The 17,501-nt window shown below is 38.9% G+C and overlaps 2 protein-coding genes across 4 annotated transcripts; both read right to left on the bottom strand.

Moving 5' to 3' along the window:
* Window positions 1–517: 517 nt before the first annotated feature.
* Window positions 518–4,140, bottom strand: manbal (mannosidase beta like). 3 transcript variants are annotated; one of them, XM_085159696.1, is made up of 3 exons: window positions 3,982–4,140; window positions 3,446–3,629; window positions 518–1,240 (listed from the first exon to the last, which is right to left on the bottom strand). In XM_085159696.1, the coding sequence occupies exons 2-3, from the start codon at window positions 3,593–3,595 to the stop codon at window positions 1,130–1,132; spliced, it is 261 nt and encodes an 86-aa protein (XP_085015822.1). In that variant the 5' UTR covers window positions 3,596–3,629; window positions 3,982–4,140; the 3' UTR covers window positions 518–1,129. The 3 variants fall into 3 exon arrangements, with proteins under 3 accessions (XP_085015822.1, XP_085015824.1, XP_085015823.1); XM_085159698.1 differs by having other exon boundaries at window positions 3,446–3,633; window positions 3,849–4,120; XM_085159697.1 differs by having other exon boundaries at window positions 3,446–3,633; window positions 3,967–4,119.
* Window positions 4,141–4,404: 264 nt separating this feature from the next.
* On the bottom strand, window positions 4,405–17,393 carry LOC146517952 (nuclear factor of activated T-cells, cytoplasmic 2-like). The gene is made up of 10 exons (XM_085159690.1): window positions 16,155–17,393; window positions 14,172–15,126; window positions 13,856–14,027; window positions 13,109–13,311; window positions 12,263–12,435; window positions 11,776–11,916; window positions 9,436–9,491; window positions 9,046–9,178; window positions 7,045–7,698; window positions 4,405–5,635 (listed from the first exon to the last, which is right to left on the bottom strand). The coding sequence occupies exons 1-10, from the start codon at window positions 16,273–16,275 to the stop codon at window positions 5,589–5,591; spliced, it is 2,655 nt and encodes an 884-aa protein (XP_085015816.1). The 5' UTR covers window positions 16,276–17,393; the 3' UTR covers window positions 4,405–5,588.
* Window positions 17,394–17,501: the final 108 nt, after the last annotated feature.

The following is a 17,501-nucleotide window of genomic DNA, read 5'->3' on the forward strand; positions in this document are numbered from 1 at the left end:
GTGTTTATCATCCATCAGCTGATATCCTCTCCCACACTCCCGCATCAAGTTTCCAGTAGTTGAAGCGGAGAACTGAAACTACTTCAAGGAGACTACTTGGTGTACTTAAAATAAAGCGTACAATCCCAGTACTTTTTTCAATGACACAGTCAACTACCTTGTCAAATAAGATATATTCAAGCAGAGGCATTATAATGTAGGCCCATGTCGCTCATAGAACCCTCGGAACTCTGCAATAGCTGATAGTGGAAGTAGAATTCCCACTGGTAACTTTATACGTGCAATTGTTATGTCCCAGTAACCTCTCAAAATGAAAATTAATTTAAAAATAACTGCCCAGATGCACATCAAGATGGCCAGAATTTGTCTGGAATACTTGGATTAAAATCAAGACTTTATACAAGACAGTTCATGTAAAATATGTGCAATACTACCGCTTTAATAAAATGCTAAATGGATCTAAACGAGGTAATAAACATCCCAAACAAATGGCTTTCTGAGGGCATCAACGATTAGCAAAAATCTGATCACTGTTTATCTCGGAATTTTGAATACATTTAAACATACAGTTGTTGTATTACAAATTTAGAGTGAAAACACAACCTAGTACTTTTGGAAAATGTGAGACTTTGGTGTATCATCTATGGCATTATGATTTACTACACCAAACCACAGTTTTATAAGGTAAGTGTTTTGTCATACAGAAGGCTGGGTCATGATGTCATTCTCATTTCTTTACATGAAACTGAGGTTTGGCAATTACTGTAAACTGCTAAGGTGGATGGCTGCAAAACACATTTATTTCTGCCTTGTTATTAACACACAATTCAACCAATGATATTCAATTGTTACAAAAGAAAATGTATAACAAACACCACCAATGAAACACGGTGTGTAACTAAATAAACTGTTGGTAAGCACCATGATAATGAGCTGTTTTTGTAATGTGTTGAACAGGATGTAGTTGGTCCTTTTCTTGTGCCTCAAATTCAACACACATCTTTTTTTTAATTGTTGTAAATTAGTGCTTATACTTGTAATAACGGAATTCTTATAACGTTGGCAATGACCCAACACACACATTCTCAAGGTAATACACACACGCGCGCGCAGACATGCACACAGATATTTATCGCTTCTTTTTGCTCTCTTTCTTTGGTTTCTGTCGAGGCTGAGGTGTTGGTCCTTTAGGTTTCTTTATCTGTTCAGCAGCCTTTACGTCAGTGGACTCGGCTTCCTCCTGCAGAGCAAACACAGAGCACCCTGAACAACCTCCAAAGGAACAGTCTTTTCATTTGTCCTTAGCACTCACTTAAAAATGCAAATATAGTGATAAAAGTCCAGCATTTCACAACCCTAACTTTAATAAAATAATGCAAATATCCACAACAACATACTGCATAGAAGTAAAAGCAATGGACATTGTACAGTGCAGTGGTCAGAATAGAGGAGATGGAGGCAGATCACCAGGGTGCCAAACCCTAGAGCAGCTGAAAGAAGGATGTAGCTCACAAGTTAGAGGCTATTTAGGTCACTTTACATACTGACAGCCAATTGATTCATGTATAACTAGTAAATATAATGCTAATGTCATTTTATTCATCATTTCCCCCCCATGTTAAACTTGTCATAAAGAGTGCGTTTAATTTGACTTCTTATCCACATGGGGTAAGCATTATACATTTTCCATGCTGTTTATACAGTTTGCAGTTTTCCATCTCTACATTAAACTATTGCAGTTTAACGGACAGTTGAATGAAATTCCCAGACAAATACTGTACGCAGCAGACAAAAGAAACTGACATTTTTCAGCACTTTTTATTTTCTGCCAGCCTAGTTTCTGTGAGTGTAATCTTTCCCATTGTTCTGGTGGGTAGGAACGACAGCAGGCTGCTGTAAAAAAGATGAAATGGCGACATACTGTGGAGAGTAATCAGTGCATCTGATAATGATGCCTGAAAATAGAGTAATTTGACAGTGGATTTAATTGCTCTTGTCTATAAATAATCTCTCCTGACAGTTGTTATTATGGAGATTGCGAAAGTAGCCCCGTCTTCACAGACTTTCTAAAACAAGAGACTCAGCACTACACTTGCTAAGTGGTGCCCAGTTTCTCTCTATTTCTTTTTAGATCAACTTCTAAATGTGAGAGGCAAAATATAAAAAAAATTAAATTATTTTACTTTCAGTATTCTAATGTTAACATCAGCTGTTCCATAGTATAACTACGTTAATGTGTTTAACTCATTGGAAACCATAATGGAATCAATTAAACTCTTCTGTGACATAACAAAAGACATATGATGTATCTGTGTGGTGTTACAGCACAGTCTCTACACCATATATCACTCTAAAGCAGAGTAAAATAGCCTAAAAAGTGTAAATTAGGTTGATGATTACACATTAATATCTCCTTAAAAATGGGAAAATAGTAAGTTAACTGTGATGTAACAAATGTGAATGCAATTGTAGACATTTCCTAATGTATTTCTAATACACCTACCATTTTTACCCCCTCAAACTCATACTGTCATTCTAAGAAGAAACAAATAACATCCGTGCGTAACAACCGAGAACAACAGTTGTTGGGTGCTCATGCAAGAGAAGAAAAACATCAGGATGGGCATATGGTGTACAGTGACAATTTGACTTAACTGTCTGCATTGTGCTAATGATTTGTCTGCATCCTTCTCTGTTTCACCTGAGCCCAGACTTATTCACATCCTTCCTGTGATGCTCAATGAAACCAACCTTACCCCAAGCTAAACCAGAGGGGAGGAGTATGCAGAGATCAGTGGGTTACCGAGCTCTGTTAAACGTAATGTCAGAGTGTTCAGTGTGATGAAGATGGCTCTCTTTTAACATTGTTATAAACCGTTGTGAGTTATGAGAATTTGCATGTATACAGTGTATGAATTTTTTTTTTTTAATATTTGGTCCTAACCTACTGCTTTTACACTGAAGGAACTGCAGCTACTGAAACACAGATTAGAAAATCAATTGGTTCCTTTTGTTGGCTATTCATCACTAAAACGACCTACTCAGTCAGTAATTTTACTTTCACTTTGGTGACAAACTGAAGTGAATTCATTGTCCCTTTTATTAGGTTGCAGGAGAGTCTTAGCCGTGCGTAGCATTTACATGCACCAAAAGCCTCACAGCTGGATTGTGCAGCTGAAATAAACTGTAGCAACAAAACCACACAGAGCAGTAAAATAAACATAACTGGAGATGACGCATACATTTATTTTGACCACAGAGAGTGCTTGATGATCACGATTTCAGAAATGTTGGGCTTTCATGTCAACAGAAAACCACAGTTACCAAAGCAGGTGGATAACTGCTCTAGTGATAGTCAGATAACACAAAGAAAGCCTGACTATGCAGAACTTCCTTCACAGTACACCCCTCAGGATGGGCAAGCACACCTCTCTATAAGACCCACCTGTTCGTGGCCCTTGGATGAAGGGAAGATGACAGCCAGGATGCAAATAAGCTGAAAGATAGCACCGAGAAACAACCCGTAGCGCAGTATGCTTTCTAGCAGGGTAGGTTCAGGGATCTCTGGAGTGGACAAGTCCAGTTCTGCAGACATGATGACCCTGCTCTGTTACGCTTCCTCCGGTGACCTGCCTGTGAAATCAACGTGAGCAACGGTAGAAGAAAGACATGTAAACCATTAAATGACGACAGGGTGCATTATGTGTATAGAGAGATTATGTGTTGAGATGTTACTTTGCCTCATAGCGGCCACTTTTTAAACAGACTCTCTTAAAAATGTGAATAAAACAGACACTCTGCTCCACTGTACTCAAACAGACTAAAACATAAACGTATTTCATGCTTACTTTATATATTTACTTTATTGTGGATACGCCTAAGTACCACACACTCACAGCGTTACAATGTAGCGAAGCACTTTGTCAAGACAGTGTTCGAGAGCGGAAAGTGGGGGAAAAAGCTCACCAGTGATGGAAGTACTTGCCTCGTTTTACCGCTACAGGAATGCAAACACCAAAGTCAGCTCTTCTAACGTAAAAAAGCTAAAGTAGTTCACAAAGGGAGAGAAAACAAATCACTTGTCGGAAATGACATCATAAATCCGCCATCTCCTTCCGCTCCGATAGAGGATTGGCTTGAAAACAACACCCTCTAACGTTCGTGGAAAATAGTTTTTATTTATTTTATTGCATTTTTCATATTTTTAATCCTTGCGGCGAGATTTTACCCACAGTGAACAATAAATAAATTGAAAAGACAAAAAAAATCAAAGATGAATTTAGTGAAATAAATCTCATCGAGGTGGCAAACGCTTCTTTTTTTCTCCAAGCAGAGTTTCTGCGATGATGCATGGCTGTTTTAGAGCCACTGCTTTACAGGAAATAAGTTTCCATCCAAAAAACTCACCCACTAAATATTTTACAGCCTCGCCTCAAAGATGAAGTGTAAAAGTTAATAAGTGTTGCTACTCAAGATAATTACCGCCAATATTTTCTCTCAAGTGTGATTTTTAGTATTGCTGCGTGTAGTATTACTGCATTTCTATGCAGTTTTTCCAAGTTCACATGAGCACGAATGAGTCCTTTCACACTCTCGTTTTCCCTCTTTCTATTGCAACGGTTATTAAAACTGATCAGTCTTATTTATGTTGCTGTTATGTCCTCAGGTTTCTCCTTATTTACTTCTGTAAAAAGGAGACAGTCAAAATGTGAGTCATGATATTATTATGTGAGTTCAGATGCAAAATGCTTTGAATACCTTTTAATTGCTGCCACCTACATTGCAAAATAGCTTTCCTGTTTACAATCAAATAATGGAATAATTAAACCCGAAATAAATCTAAAAAATATTTTAAACATTCAGCTTGAAATTATCTTTGCAGAGAATGAAACAAAAGGCAGTAAAAGATGCCACTCAAGGAGCCTGGAGAACTTTTCCTGAAGACTAATTATACAAATTACAAGAAAGCTGCCTAAGAGAGTTCAGTCTGTGTTGAGGGAAAAAAGTGATCATACCAAATATTGACTTTCTTTCAAACTGATTAGAACTGTGCAACCTCTGTTTTTGCCTTATATACTGTATTTACATGTATGTTTGTATGCTTCAATAAATTCACCTATTTCTCATTTTCCTGCTAGCTCAAGGCTTTTGCACGGTGCTGTGTATTTTCTATTACTTAAAAAAAAGGTACACATTTATTATTTAGTTCCTTCTGCTTCCTATATGTAACAAAATGATTACAGTCAGTAAGTCAACACTCAAACACCATGATTCATATACAAAGAATTTGTTTAATATAAAACATTTTCTACAAGCTTACAAAGAGCAATTTTACAACTGTATAAACAGAGAGAAGTTAAACAAGTTAAAATAAAAGAGTATAATGAATATATGATCCAGTATTGTTACTAAGGCTGAAATATATGATAACAAAATGGAGCTGACCCTTCAAAGTTGTACAGAAATGTGGTATATAACGGATCAGTCTCTATCGTTTCGCTTAAATTACAGTTACTGAAGATTTATTGTTCTTGTTCTTGATGTCTACAGATTATGCTTAAACATTGAGTGGCTTCAGAGCAGCATGATCACTCTCCATTGTGGCCTCTCATGTCTCTTCTTATGATGTCATTCACTGGAAAACATTGAAAAGAGGGATTAAGAACTTTCATATTTGCAGCAAAAATGCAAGTTGAGCTGCTTATTTCTATTATTCTTAAATGCTATGCAGATTATATATACTTTTTTTTTTTGTATTTTTAAAGCCCAGTTGCAAAGATTTAAATTCTTAAAACCTCAAGTTTGATCTGAAGGGTGAGAAGACCTTAAGTGCCTTATTTGTTCCCACCACCAGGTGTTGCCATAGTCAGACTTTTTGGGGCAGTTTATGCTTTTATTAAAGGTCGATAGTAGAGAATAACAGGAAAGGATGGGGAGTTGTGGGAAATACAACAAAAGACCTCAACTAGACTTGAACTTGAAAGGATGTTGTGGGTCATGGTTTGCACTCTGGAGGCCTCAGCCATCAGTCCTCCCCAAAAATGTTCTAATTTTAAGCACAAATCAGTCTAATCGTGACTTTGCATGGCTGCAGTTATACTTACGTCCACTAGATCTCTCTGTTATGCAACATGGGTTTATCGACACTTATCAATGATTTCAGGATGTTACATCCTTACCTCTGATAGAAACAACATCCAAATGTAAAGTCTACATCAGAGACAAGAACAAAGTGCTTTTATTTATTTTTTTAACCATGGATGTAAATGTATCCGCATGTATTTGCCTGTACCATGTACTTCCTGTATCTTCCCTCAACTACGGATGTATAAACATAAACACTCTTCCACAGCAAAGCAGGTCAGGTTGCTTCAAAGCAGTGCCGCTGCTTGTTTCCCCATTCATTATCTACAAACACAGCAAAAACTCTAAGGAAAGTGCTTTGGGTCATACCAAGTTTCAAGTGAGCCCGTGATACTTTAACGAGCGTGTGTGCTTGCATGAGTGTGTGAAATGAGACAGTGAAAGTAAGACTGAAACAGACAGGAAAGTGGAGAGAAAGGCCCTAAAGAAAACCACAACGCAGGATTTGCAAGCATACAGTTGCAATATGCTTGTATGCACTGCAAATTGGACCACAAACACAAGGCTTCAGTATTTTACCTAACTGTTGCACCTTGTATGCACTTTCTTAATAATGTGTTTATAACACAGTGGTTACACTTGGAGGTGGGGGTGAAAAGCTTATCCTTATGACAAAGAATCATTAAATTTATAAACACAATAACAGCAAACATTTTTGTTCAGTCCCTTCCCAAAGTATGGCTGACTTATCTGTGTGCAAATATGTTAAAAAACAAACAAACAAAAAACTACATATATAAAGATTCAGAAAGGATTAAACCTTGCCAACATTCCTGGGTGAAGCGGGAATTCTCAATGGAAAGGTTAAAAAAACCTGTCAGCCATAATTCCATGGTGGAAAAAATGTCAGGAGGACTTCAAGCATTCAAGCATTCAAACAGTACATAACATTATACTCACCATCCTCCAGATAGGCATAACTGAGGTTCTCTTGTTTGATCATGATTTTCTCTGGAGCTCGTTCCTCATGGTTTCCTCTAGCAGGGACGATCTGGGCCAGCGGCTGCCCACCTGGGTCCACCCGGCTTCCAACCTTTGCCTGGACTTGACTTTGAATGTATCTCAGAGGTGGCGACTTTCCTAGTGGTAGTGCTGTCTGCATGTAACCATGATTCCTTGACATTGAATAAGGGTCAAACGAATCACCAACCTGAGGACCTTCACCCAATTTGGGCACAGGGGTTCTGGCACTGACACACTGGCTGGGAGCAGAGGCTGGATGCGGAGCCATCGGGGAACCACCTAGTAGAGCGCTACTGCAGTTGCTGTAACGCTGATTCCCAGTGTGGTACAGCACTGGGTTGTTGACCAGAGTGCCAGGTCTTGACTGGTAATAAACTGGTTGATCATCCAGTTGATCTGGGGTTAACATGTGGGCTCGGGGGTCTACAGTGGTTAGATGGTAAAGTGCTGAGGAAACATTCAAGGCTTGAAGGTTGTTGTCTTGCTCCAGGGGATGGTACAGTGACTTCATTGACATGCCAGAGAGAGACTGATTATTTGAATAGCCATAAGAATTCAGCTGGTAGTCGTCCAGTGGTTCCGCTTTAATGGCTGAAAAATAAAAACAATTATTATTAGATTTTTCAGAGAGTGGGAGAACAATGCAGGTCTGTCACTAGACCAGTATAAACAAACAGCCACAGTCATCTTACTTTGCATGTTAGCACGCTAACATTTGGTGATTAGTACTTACTTTCCTATTTACAGAGTAAACATAGGGATGATGTAAATGCCAGTAGTTTTTGCAGGTATTGTGTTATTAGACAAGGTGAAACCAAGTTTACTGGAAACTGTTCTCTTGAGACTTTAAATACAGTAGATTAACTGAAATGTCACAGCAACTCAGCTAGTATAAAATGGGAAGAAGATATTTACAAAAGGAACATTAATGCCAGTGTATTTAGAAGCTCTCGAGTTATTTCAGTGATTATGTGACCTAAAGAAACAAGTCTTTGCATCTCCAATCATCTTTAGGTCTGGTGATAGTAAACACATGTAGGTTTCACAACCAGTGGCCGGAGTATAAATCAGTGTAGATTGAAATGGCTTTAAATTGTCAGCTGCAATGACGTTACGCTTCTTTCTCTGCTCCTTAATAATCTTGCCTCACTTCACCTAAAAGCTATAAATATATATCTATATCTATATATATAAACCAATAAACTAAAAGCCTTTTTTTGAAATTAGGCAGAGTGTGTCGGCGCTGTAATGCAGGTATCACATGTAGGCGTTAAAAAGGAAAACAATTTTTCCCTTTGAGAAGAAGTAAGATTTGCCCCCAACCCCTACGCAGTCTCTGTTGTGGCTGCAGTGTCAGCGTGCTGCTATAACTGATCAACTTCTGATTTCTGATAAAACTGCAGAACAGGAGTGTTATATCAGAAGTTTGTAACTGCATTAATCTACTTTTGGGGTTAAAATTTTAGAACTGTCAGATTTAATCTAACAACGTTTTGCAATTTCCTGTAACTTTTCTGTTGCTTTTTCTCATCGCTGATGGATGACTTAGCACACATTTGCCTCTTTTAGCAACATCAAAATCAGTTTATGTTTTTCTTATGTTGTTTTTTTGTCATTATTTGCTAGCATAAGTTATGTAGTGCTATAATACAATATATCTGTCCCGCAAAACGATATCTGACAGATTACTATTATTAATGTTATTTCAACAGCTGTAACAGAAGAATTTCCCCAAAATGGGATTAATATAGTATTTTACTTCACATGCAGGGTTACGTTATGCTGACAAGGTAATAATAAGATTTCCAGTGCTGACATTCCCATTCAAATCCAGGCTGGGAAATGTTGACACTTGAATCACCTTCCTATTTCTCAAACATAGGAGGTACGCCTGTTTTCTCCATAATAACAGAGCTGAGATGACTAAGAGATATACACCTATCATAGGAGTGTAGACGAAGTGCTGAGGCTGACTGCGTTTCTTTTTCCCATTGATGACGCAGAAGTTGACTTTGGTCGGCTGGCAAATGCTCCGGTCTCGATATGGAGGGACTTCAACAAACAGCATGTTCTATTGATAGAATGAGAAAAAAGGTCACGAGTCAGCTGGCACAAATCTCTACCTGTCAGGTCAAAATTAGTACAAGAAATAACGCTTTTATGATATGAAGCACATTCATGTACTCAGCAAACTGAAGACAGGGGCTTTAAATTTTGATTTCTGTTTTCACGTGTAAGCATGTACAGTTACCAGACAAATGACTTTAGCATGCATCTTACAAAATGTACATCATAGTTTATGTGTCAGTAAAAGGGAAGTTAACTTACAGCTTGAGTTTTATCTCTGTCCACAGTGGCCTCCACTTCCCAGATCTGCTGTCCATCTGAAATTAAAAGGAATATAGTTTTTGCAGGTTTGAGTCCCATTTTGGAAAATACATGTTATCTGTTTTTTTTTCTGTTTGTTTGTTTTTTAGCACAGCTTAATTTAGCATAAGGGCTAAACAGCTTGGTCTATTGTTGGTCTACTGACTGCATCGCTAAGACTCTAAAGCTCAGTAAATAGCATTTTATATTTGATTTGCTTCATTCAAAAGAGTTGTGGTTTATGTGCTGGACTATTTTATGGCTTTGGAGGTGGCTGGCAGATATTGCTACCATCTTACTCATCTTACTACAGGCTCACAAGCTGCTGAGAGTAGTTTTATTTTTTACCACAAAATTATATGTGGTGGTGAAGTGGCAAAGAATCCTGTAGAAACCAAACATGTAGCAAAAAAACCAAACAATTTCTACAAGTTTAATCAGCTGTAAACAGTAATGCAAGCAATCAGATGATATGTCAGGACTTTAATTAACAGTACAGTAAGCACATTTGTCACAGACAGTGGAAAACAGGGTTCTCTTTTATGTCTGGTTTAGTGTTTCATTCCCATCTAAAGTTTTTACCTGCTGTTTCTGCTTTCTACCCACACAGTGAACAACACAAAGCCTCTGCTCTGGGTCTGAGTCTTTATCAGTCTGTCTAACCACATCCTGTTGCATAAAACCCCACGCCAAGCAACAAGGAGGCTTTACATGCTTTCAGTTGTACCCATCCTTCTCTCAAACTACAATTTTGTGTGGGCAGAACAAGCAGTGACGAGGTGAGAAATTTCCATTTAGAAGTAAATAAAAGTTGCCACTGCCAGCAAAACAGTAAATGTTTAAGTTAATGGTTAATTTTATCAAAGGTAGATGTGGGGGCTGGAGGAAGAAGTGCATCACTGAACGTTGAGTTATCCTGGGTGATATGCAAATAATCTAAAAATACAAATACTGCACGTGTACATGGACACACGCAAGTGGGATACTGGGAGACCAACACGGGCTCAATTTTAAATCCTCAAAAAAAGAAAAATCTGAAAAAAAGTTTGAAATCACAAGTGAACACACATGTCAACAATCCTTTAATTACATAATTATGGACTGTAGATAAAAGATAGAAATAGCCACAGTGAAGCGACACATTAGTTTGTGAACTTTCAGTTTGTTGTTCTGGCCTCACTAATTTTTTAAAAATTTTTTTGTAACTATAAGGGACTATATTTGAACAAGAAGATACAGTGAAAGTTAGCAGCCAAGGCTAACATGTTTGGCTAACAGGGTGTATCATTAAACCCATTATAACTGTACTAATGTGCATCTTTTTCATTTTGTTTTAGCTCAGAGCTATTAATATCGAATTTATCTAAGTAATAAAGTTAGCAATTAGTAGTTTATGCTTTTTATACTTTTATGCTTTGTAGACAATCCAATTTGCTTCTTTGTCTCCTCCATATTTATTTTGCCCTTAATAACACATATAATACTTAAAGTGGGTTATATAAAGCATGCCTCGAAGGCACCACTTGAGGAACTGCAGTTTTTGGCACTTTTGTCTTAGCTTGGGAATAATTCTGCATTTTAAATAAAATTCCCGTGTTATTTGTGTGTTTTTACAGTAATTACAAAGGGTATGGACTACTACCACCAACATTAGGCTTTGTAAACTCAAGTTTGAGCTTTTCTTTGAGTGGCTGTGCTGGCACGTTTTAAAGATCAGCGATTAACAACAGAAATATGATGTTTTGATGAGCTTTGCTGAGATTTTCTTTTGTTTCTTTCTGAGTCTTTAAACTGTGAAGTACCATAATATCACATATGAGGGCTTCAACCTCTTAGCCTAAAACTGAAATTCCTTTGAGCGTGGCTGCAAAAACAAGTTAGTCCCTATAGACCTCTTTGTTTAAATGTTAAAAATTTACAGGGGGAATAAAATAAAATCATAAGTACCATACCAATTGTTAGTCACCCATTTAAACATTATGTAGCATGTCTCTCTCTTGTAAATGAGACATTGACTATCAATGGGATAACCTGTATAAATACAGGTAAAAATAATAATAATAATAACAACAAAATAACAAAATTGTTAAGCCTTGATGCTAATTGACTACATGTGGTAATTGCTTGCTCAAGCTCCCCTTCATAAAACAATGTGCAGTGTAGCACAGGGGCTACATCTACCCTTTACAATCTACCAATACAATCTTTGGGTGGCTCTTCTACAGTAGCTTTCAAAGAAGACCTTAGAAGATTCATTCCACCAAAGACAGACATTTGTGATTAAAAAAAAATACTCCTCACCTTGTGTCTTCTCCGAGAATATCACCTTTGAGTCAGATGTAAAATTCTGTCCAGTAAGGACCATTTGTTGACCACCGAGTACAGAGCATTGGTCCAGGTCCTGCCTCTCGACTGCAGGGAGCTCCTGAGCTGAACGCTGAGCTGTGAAAACATGAGCAGCTTTATTGTCATTGTAACACTAAAGTATACTGTATAGTGGGCAGTTGCACTATTGACCATTATAGACTGAAGAGCATTCACATTAAGGCTAGTACCTTTTTTTCTAAGCAGGCAGCAATACATCTACAAGTGGCAGTTATGTGACAATGTTAAATAATATAAACCAACATGTTTGCCAATATTTGCTAACATCAACCACCAAAAGCTAATGAGAAAGAATGTAAATACAAAAACACAGAGCAGCCGACAAAGCTTCAGGGTCTACAGTGACTCTCATGATCAAGCAGAAAGAAAGAAAATGCTCATATGCAATAAAAATACTTCTTACAGCATTCAATAGGATGAGAGGCCACTTGAAGAGACACGAGCTGGCCTCCAGGCTGAGGAATGTGGACGCGAAAGACCAAGCGCACGCGTGTGTTTTTTCGTCCAATATCAGTCTCTCCATTTCTTAGTTCAATGTCAGCATTTCTCAGCTTCAAGATTCCAACGCAGTCAATCCTTTATCATGAAAGAGAAGAAATATGACATAAAATCAGTGCTCAAAATGATATTTCCGTCGTATTTATAAAAAAACTTGATTTTCTTCACAGTCCACCCAGACTGTCTTTTTTCACATTTAACTGATGCAATCTCTGCTATTTCAAATATTCAGTCAGTAAAAAGCTCTTTTCTTTCAAAGCAGCCAAAGTAGTGATCTCTGGCATTTTCATGAAAAAAGAAACTTCTTTCATTTTGTTTGCTATTTGCTGTTGTGACTCATCATATGTCACGTTCATCAAACCATTTTTGGTTGCTGCTGCAAACACCCAGAGTTTGCTAGGTCTTTCTTGGAAAAACTCTCTGGCACACAGGAAGTGGTGTGTTTTATGTATCAGTTGTCAGCAGCAGCAACATTTTTGGAGGGAAAAAGATGAAAACCTTGTGGTTGTGATGAGCAGCTATAGCTTGTAGTATTTAAAGATTTAGCACAGTGGAAAATCAAAAGAAAACACATGACGACTCAGGTTGCTGTATCTCCACTCTGAGCCTTATAGTCCTAAATCACCTCAGTGGTCTCTCTTGGTTGAAAAACACAAGGTCACATGTGAACGACTTGTGGTGAAATGTTGACACATACTCTAAGCATTTGAGACGTATGATTGAGAATCCCCTTGGCATTAGTTTTACTCACACAACTCTCATGTGGCTCTTTGCCTCCAGAGGGATCTCCAACACTTTAGTGCCGTTGATCATCCTCTCCATGCTGGGTGTGGTGACGGTCTTCCCGGTGATGCGGTGGACCTGGTAGAAGGCGTGGGGTTTCAGGAGCCTCTCATCGGCTGTTCCAATGAAGACCTGCAGCGCCAGTGCGGATGTGCCTTGGTAGCCACGGAGCTGGTGACAACAACAAGGGCAGTTAAAATGTATGCTTCATACTGAACTAAATTAACTTTGAGATCATAAAAGTCCATGCCTTTTGAGAAAACATTTACACCACACAATAAATCTCTTGTGTCTGTAGGAAAGAATTCACATGCAAACTGGCAAAGCTAGAACACTGCTTTGCATAATCCATTTGTGTAGCATGACTGGGAAAACTGGTAATGGAGGCCCATTTTTTTACTTTCCAGAAACAGTAAATAAAGGACACCATGCACTGACATTTATATGCTCTTTTTGTGGGTTCTTGATTTGTAATTATAACTGTGTTTACTTGAGCAGATTGAATCAATGCATGTCTAAATAATCACACATGCATTGGGGAAGCACTGACATGTTATGGGACTGTTTCTATATTTGCATGAGTATCAGCTTTACACAAAGACGTTTATCCGGAAATATCACCCCAACATTTACAATCTCCCACTCCCTCTCTCTGGTACAACTACCACGCGTTCGTTTCCTCTCCTTTCTTGTATCTACATATGAATCCCCACACCTGAACCTCCGGGTGCCCTCCATTTGGTGTCTTGACAGCTCCTCGGCTGCCCTCGGTCTCATAGTGAGCTCTGTGATGCGATCTGGGCTGTTGTTGGATCAGTAGCTCATACTGGCCCGTCTGACTGGGCAATGACCACTCTAAAGATGGAAGTGGAGCCAAGGCGAGACCACTGGAAGAACGAAAGAGTTCAAAAAAGAGAAGTTTAGATTTAAAAAATCAAAACGAACCTTGTACCATAGTACCCGCGCTTATTAAAACTCATTAAAAACGACACATATTTCTTGTAAGTGATAAATTAAGACAAACATAACACCTGAATGCAGATCGTCCACTATGATGGAGTGAATGAGAAGGAGGCCATACAGTTGGGAGCATGTAGAAGGTCTCAGGTTTGATCTCAGCTCCACCCCTACTCATCTTTTCTTGCTCAATAGCCCAGTCGTAACCCTCGCCATACACACAGTCCTGTATTTTGGCCCTTCCTGGACTGCTATTCAGAATCTCGTCCAGGCCAGAGGTTGCGGTCTGAACTTGAGGATGAAACTCAGCTTGAGCCTGGTATTGGTGCAAGTAGTAGGACCCCTGCTGATCGTGGGGTGATGGGATGGGGCTAGGACTCCGGGAGCGCTGCTTGACAGGAGTGCCCTCCTGACTAGAGTGGGTCTGACCGTAGAAGCGTTTGCCTCGCTGCGGCGAGACAGACCGGGAACGCTGATGGGGGAGTGGTGAAGCAGAACGATTCTGTGGTTGGAGATAGGTCTCATCCGTGATGCTGTTTCGAGGTGAGGCTCCTGGAGAGGAGTGGTTAGAGGACGTATGGATGCCCTGCAGGCCTGAGCAGAGGTCCAAGGGATTCAAGCCCATACCACAGCTCCCTACATTAGATGGCGACACACATGGAGATGCCAAGGGAGAGTAAGTATCTGCTCCCCAGCCAGTGGAAGAATTACTGCTGGCAGGGCTAACGCACTCTCTGTAGGATCCCCGGGCTTTAGAGGCAGGACTTGGCTCTAGGGTTTGTGAACTGAGAGAGTCACCAGATGGAGTGATCTCAATCCTGGGGCTGGGAGCAGGGATACCAACTCGTGATGTCAGCCCCATGGTGTCAAACACAGCTCCTGATAGGTTTCCTGCATTGGTGCAGAGAGAGGAGGTGTCCTGGTTAGAAGTTGGTGGGTTAGAGGTGGAGATGTATGCATCTTGAGGCTGGACCACCAGTAGAGGAGGCTGACTGTCATTGTCAAGGAGACCACCAGTGTCATCTGTCACTGATCAAAGAAGGGACACATTTTAGCACACAGGTCAGAATTACTACAATACTGCTATTACCATGTGGTAACTTAAAGTGGACTTAAAGATAGTCAGTGTTTCAAATATGAAGTAACACACTTGGATCTATATGATATCCATGCGAGCAGATTAATGATTAATATGGTCACCTCAAGTACATGGCTCTGGCTTCAGCACAGAGCCTAACCGGTATTCGGTTTTAAACACTTTGTTTGGGACAGCAACTCAGAAAAAGTTGGCATTAAAGGAAGAGACACTAAAACACCTAATTTCAGAGAGAAGATGAAGCAAGGCGCTGCATGAAGGCAGAATATAAAGTAAAACACGATTATTTTGTGAATAATATTTTTTTCATTTTCCTAATCATGCAAAGCTACTCTAGTTGAGTCCAAAAATAAAGATATGGAGCTTAAAATGAACATAATCGGTTCCCTTTAAAGTTTTTTTTTTTTTTTTTTTTTTTTTTTTTTTACCTAAAACATGCTTGAACAACATTTTCTCTTAATAAATATCTATAAATTGAGAATATGCCAATGTTGGGGATGCGAGAGCTGGTTTTGCGTTTCCTCTCCCCAGTAAAGCTATTACTATCATACTGAACAAGTGTTGGTTTTAGTCAGGATGCCAAAAATGAAGAGGCTTGCAGATACATATTCCAAAAAAAAAAAAACCCCAAACCATTCATAGTACTATGAGGATCGCTTAATTTCGAATCTACTTAACTATAATCTGTCGCACTCCTGTTTACTTTCCATTCAAAAATAGAAAAAAGGGTCTTGGAAGCCCTCTTGATCTTAGATTAAAAGCAAAAGGATGATGATTATCGATCAGTGTATAATGTCAAGGTCTGAGAGCTAAATTTTCATAAAAATAAAAAACAACACACGCATCCTCAGCTGAGAAAACGTGGGCTAGCGGCAATAAGATCATGCAATGCCTTTAAAAAATAAATAAATAATAAGATACTATGTTTGGAAAAATGCATATGCAATTTATGTATACCCACCTTTATCACAGCCAACAGAAAAATCAGGTTGATTATACAGAAAAAGGTCCGAAAAGTCTAACTCCTCCTGGTTTATGTCTTGGCCCAGGCCCTCGGTGAGCCCCAAACCTCCAGAAGTCATCTCCAGCTCGGAATAAACAGGTTTAAATCCCGACGAACGTAACTGTTGTAATAGCTTTTGCTCAAATAAATCGTCACTTTAATTAAGGCGCAGCGTGGATAATTAACGCAACGGACGAAGTTACAGTACTTCACAGATGCGTTCAAAACATTAGAAACTGCGCAAATAAAGCATCTAACTGAGCGAGGTGAAAAAAAATGAGCGGTGTCAGACGCTTCCTGTCACTGCTGATGATGACAAGCAGGCAGGAGGTGCAGACCTGTGTTTGTGTGTGTGTGGGTGGGTGTGTGTGTGACCGAGAGTGTGAGTGTGCGCAACTTCCAAAACACAGGTCTCATCTCTTCCTGTCTAAGTTAGGTAGGCTGATTTTTTTTCTAAGATATAAAATCTATAACGTCTGCTGATATCAAATCATAAAAGTCGGATTCTTTTTTACACATTTTTCTTTTCTTAAATGCACCTTTTATTCCTTTGTATTCGACCTAGTTATCTTTTTTTCGGAGACAAAAGATTTTATTCAACTGGGCACCATAATATTTACGACTGTCACACCTCTTTTAACTCTACCTGTTTTTGTTCTTATGTGCAGCTACTATCAAATATGTGTAATATGAAATCACATATCGATATTTTTTGTTGGAGAAATCTGTGAAAATTAGACGATTCTCCATGTCCTAGCCCCAATAAAAATAAAATCGTACTTACAATCTCTGGTCAGTAGGTGGCCGTATTGCACAATTACCGCCAACACCCTTTTTTTTTTAAAATTGCTGTTCAAGTTAACTCAACTTGACTTTGAGACGTTCGTAAATATATTGATTGCTGCACTTTGACATAAACTTACTGTAGTTGTGGTTTTGACAGCTCTACTTCCTGTTATAAAGCAGGTGAACATTTAGCAACCACAATTCACACTTTACTCGATATAAGGTTTCTCTCATTCATTAAGCTCATTTCTAGCTCGTAAATTCTAGTCTTACACTCCCCTAAAGTACTTTATCATTCACATATAAATAAAAATCAGAACAATCCTTCTTTATCTCATTTTGACCCTCAGTTCATCCACGTGCCCTTCTTTCCTTTAAGCTTCCCAAGCAGAGGCTTTGAGCAGCAGGTGGGTGGGGCTGTTTTTTTTTTCCCCAGCCAGAGCCGTGTGCCGGAGATGACCATATAAGGAACCCCTCCTTTCTCCTCCGCCATGACATCATACAGAGCCAAGGGCGTTA

Source organism: Neolamprologus multifasciatus, chromosome 5, assembly GCF_963576455.1.
Source record: "Neolamprologus multifasciatus chromosome 5, fNeoMul1.2, whole genome shotgun sequence".
Classification (NCBI taxonomy): Eukaryota; Metazoa; Chordata; class Actinopteri; order Cichliformes; family Cichlidae; genus Neolamprologus; species Neolamprologus multifasciatus.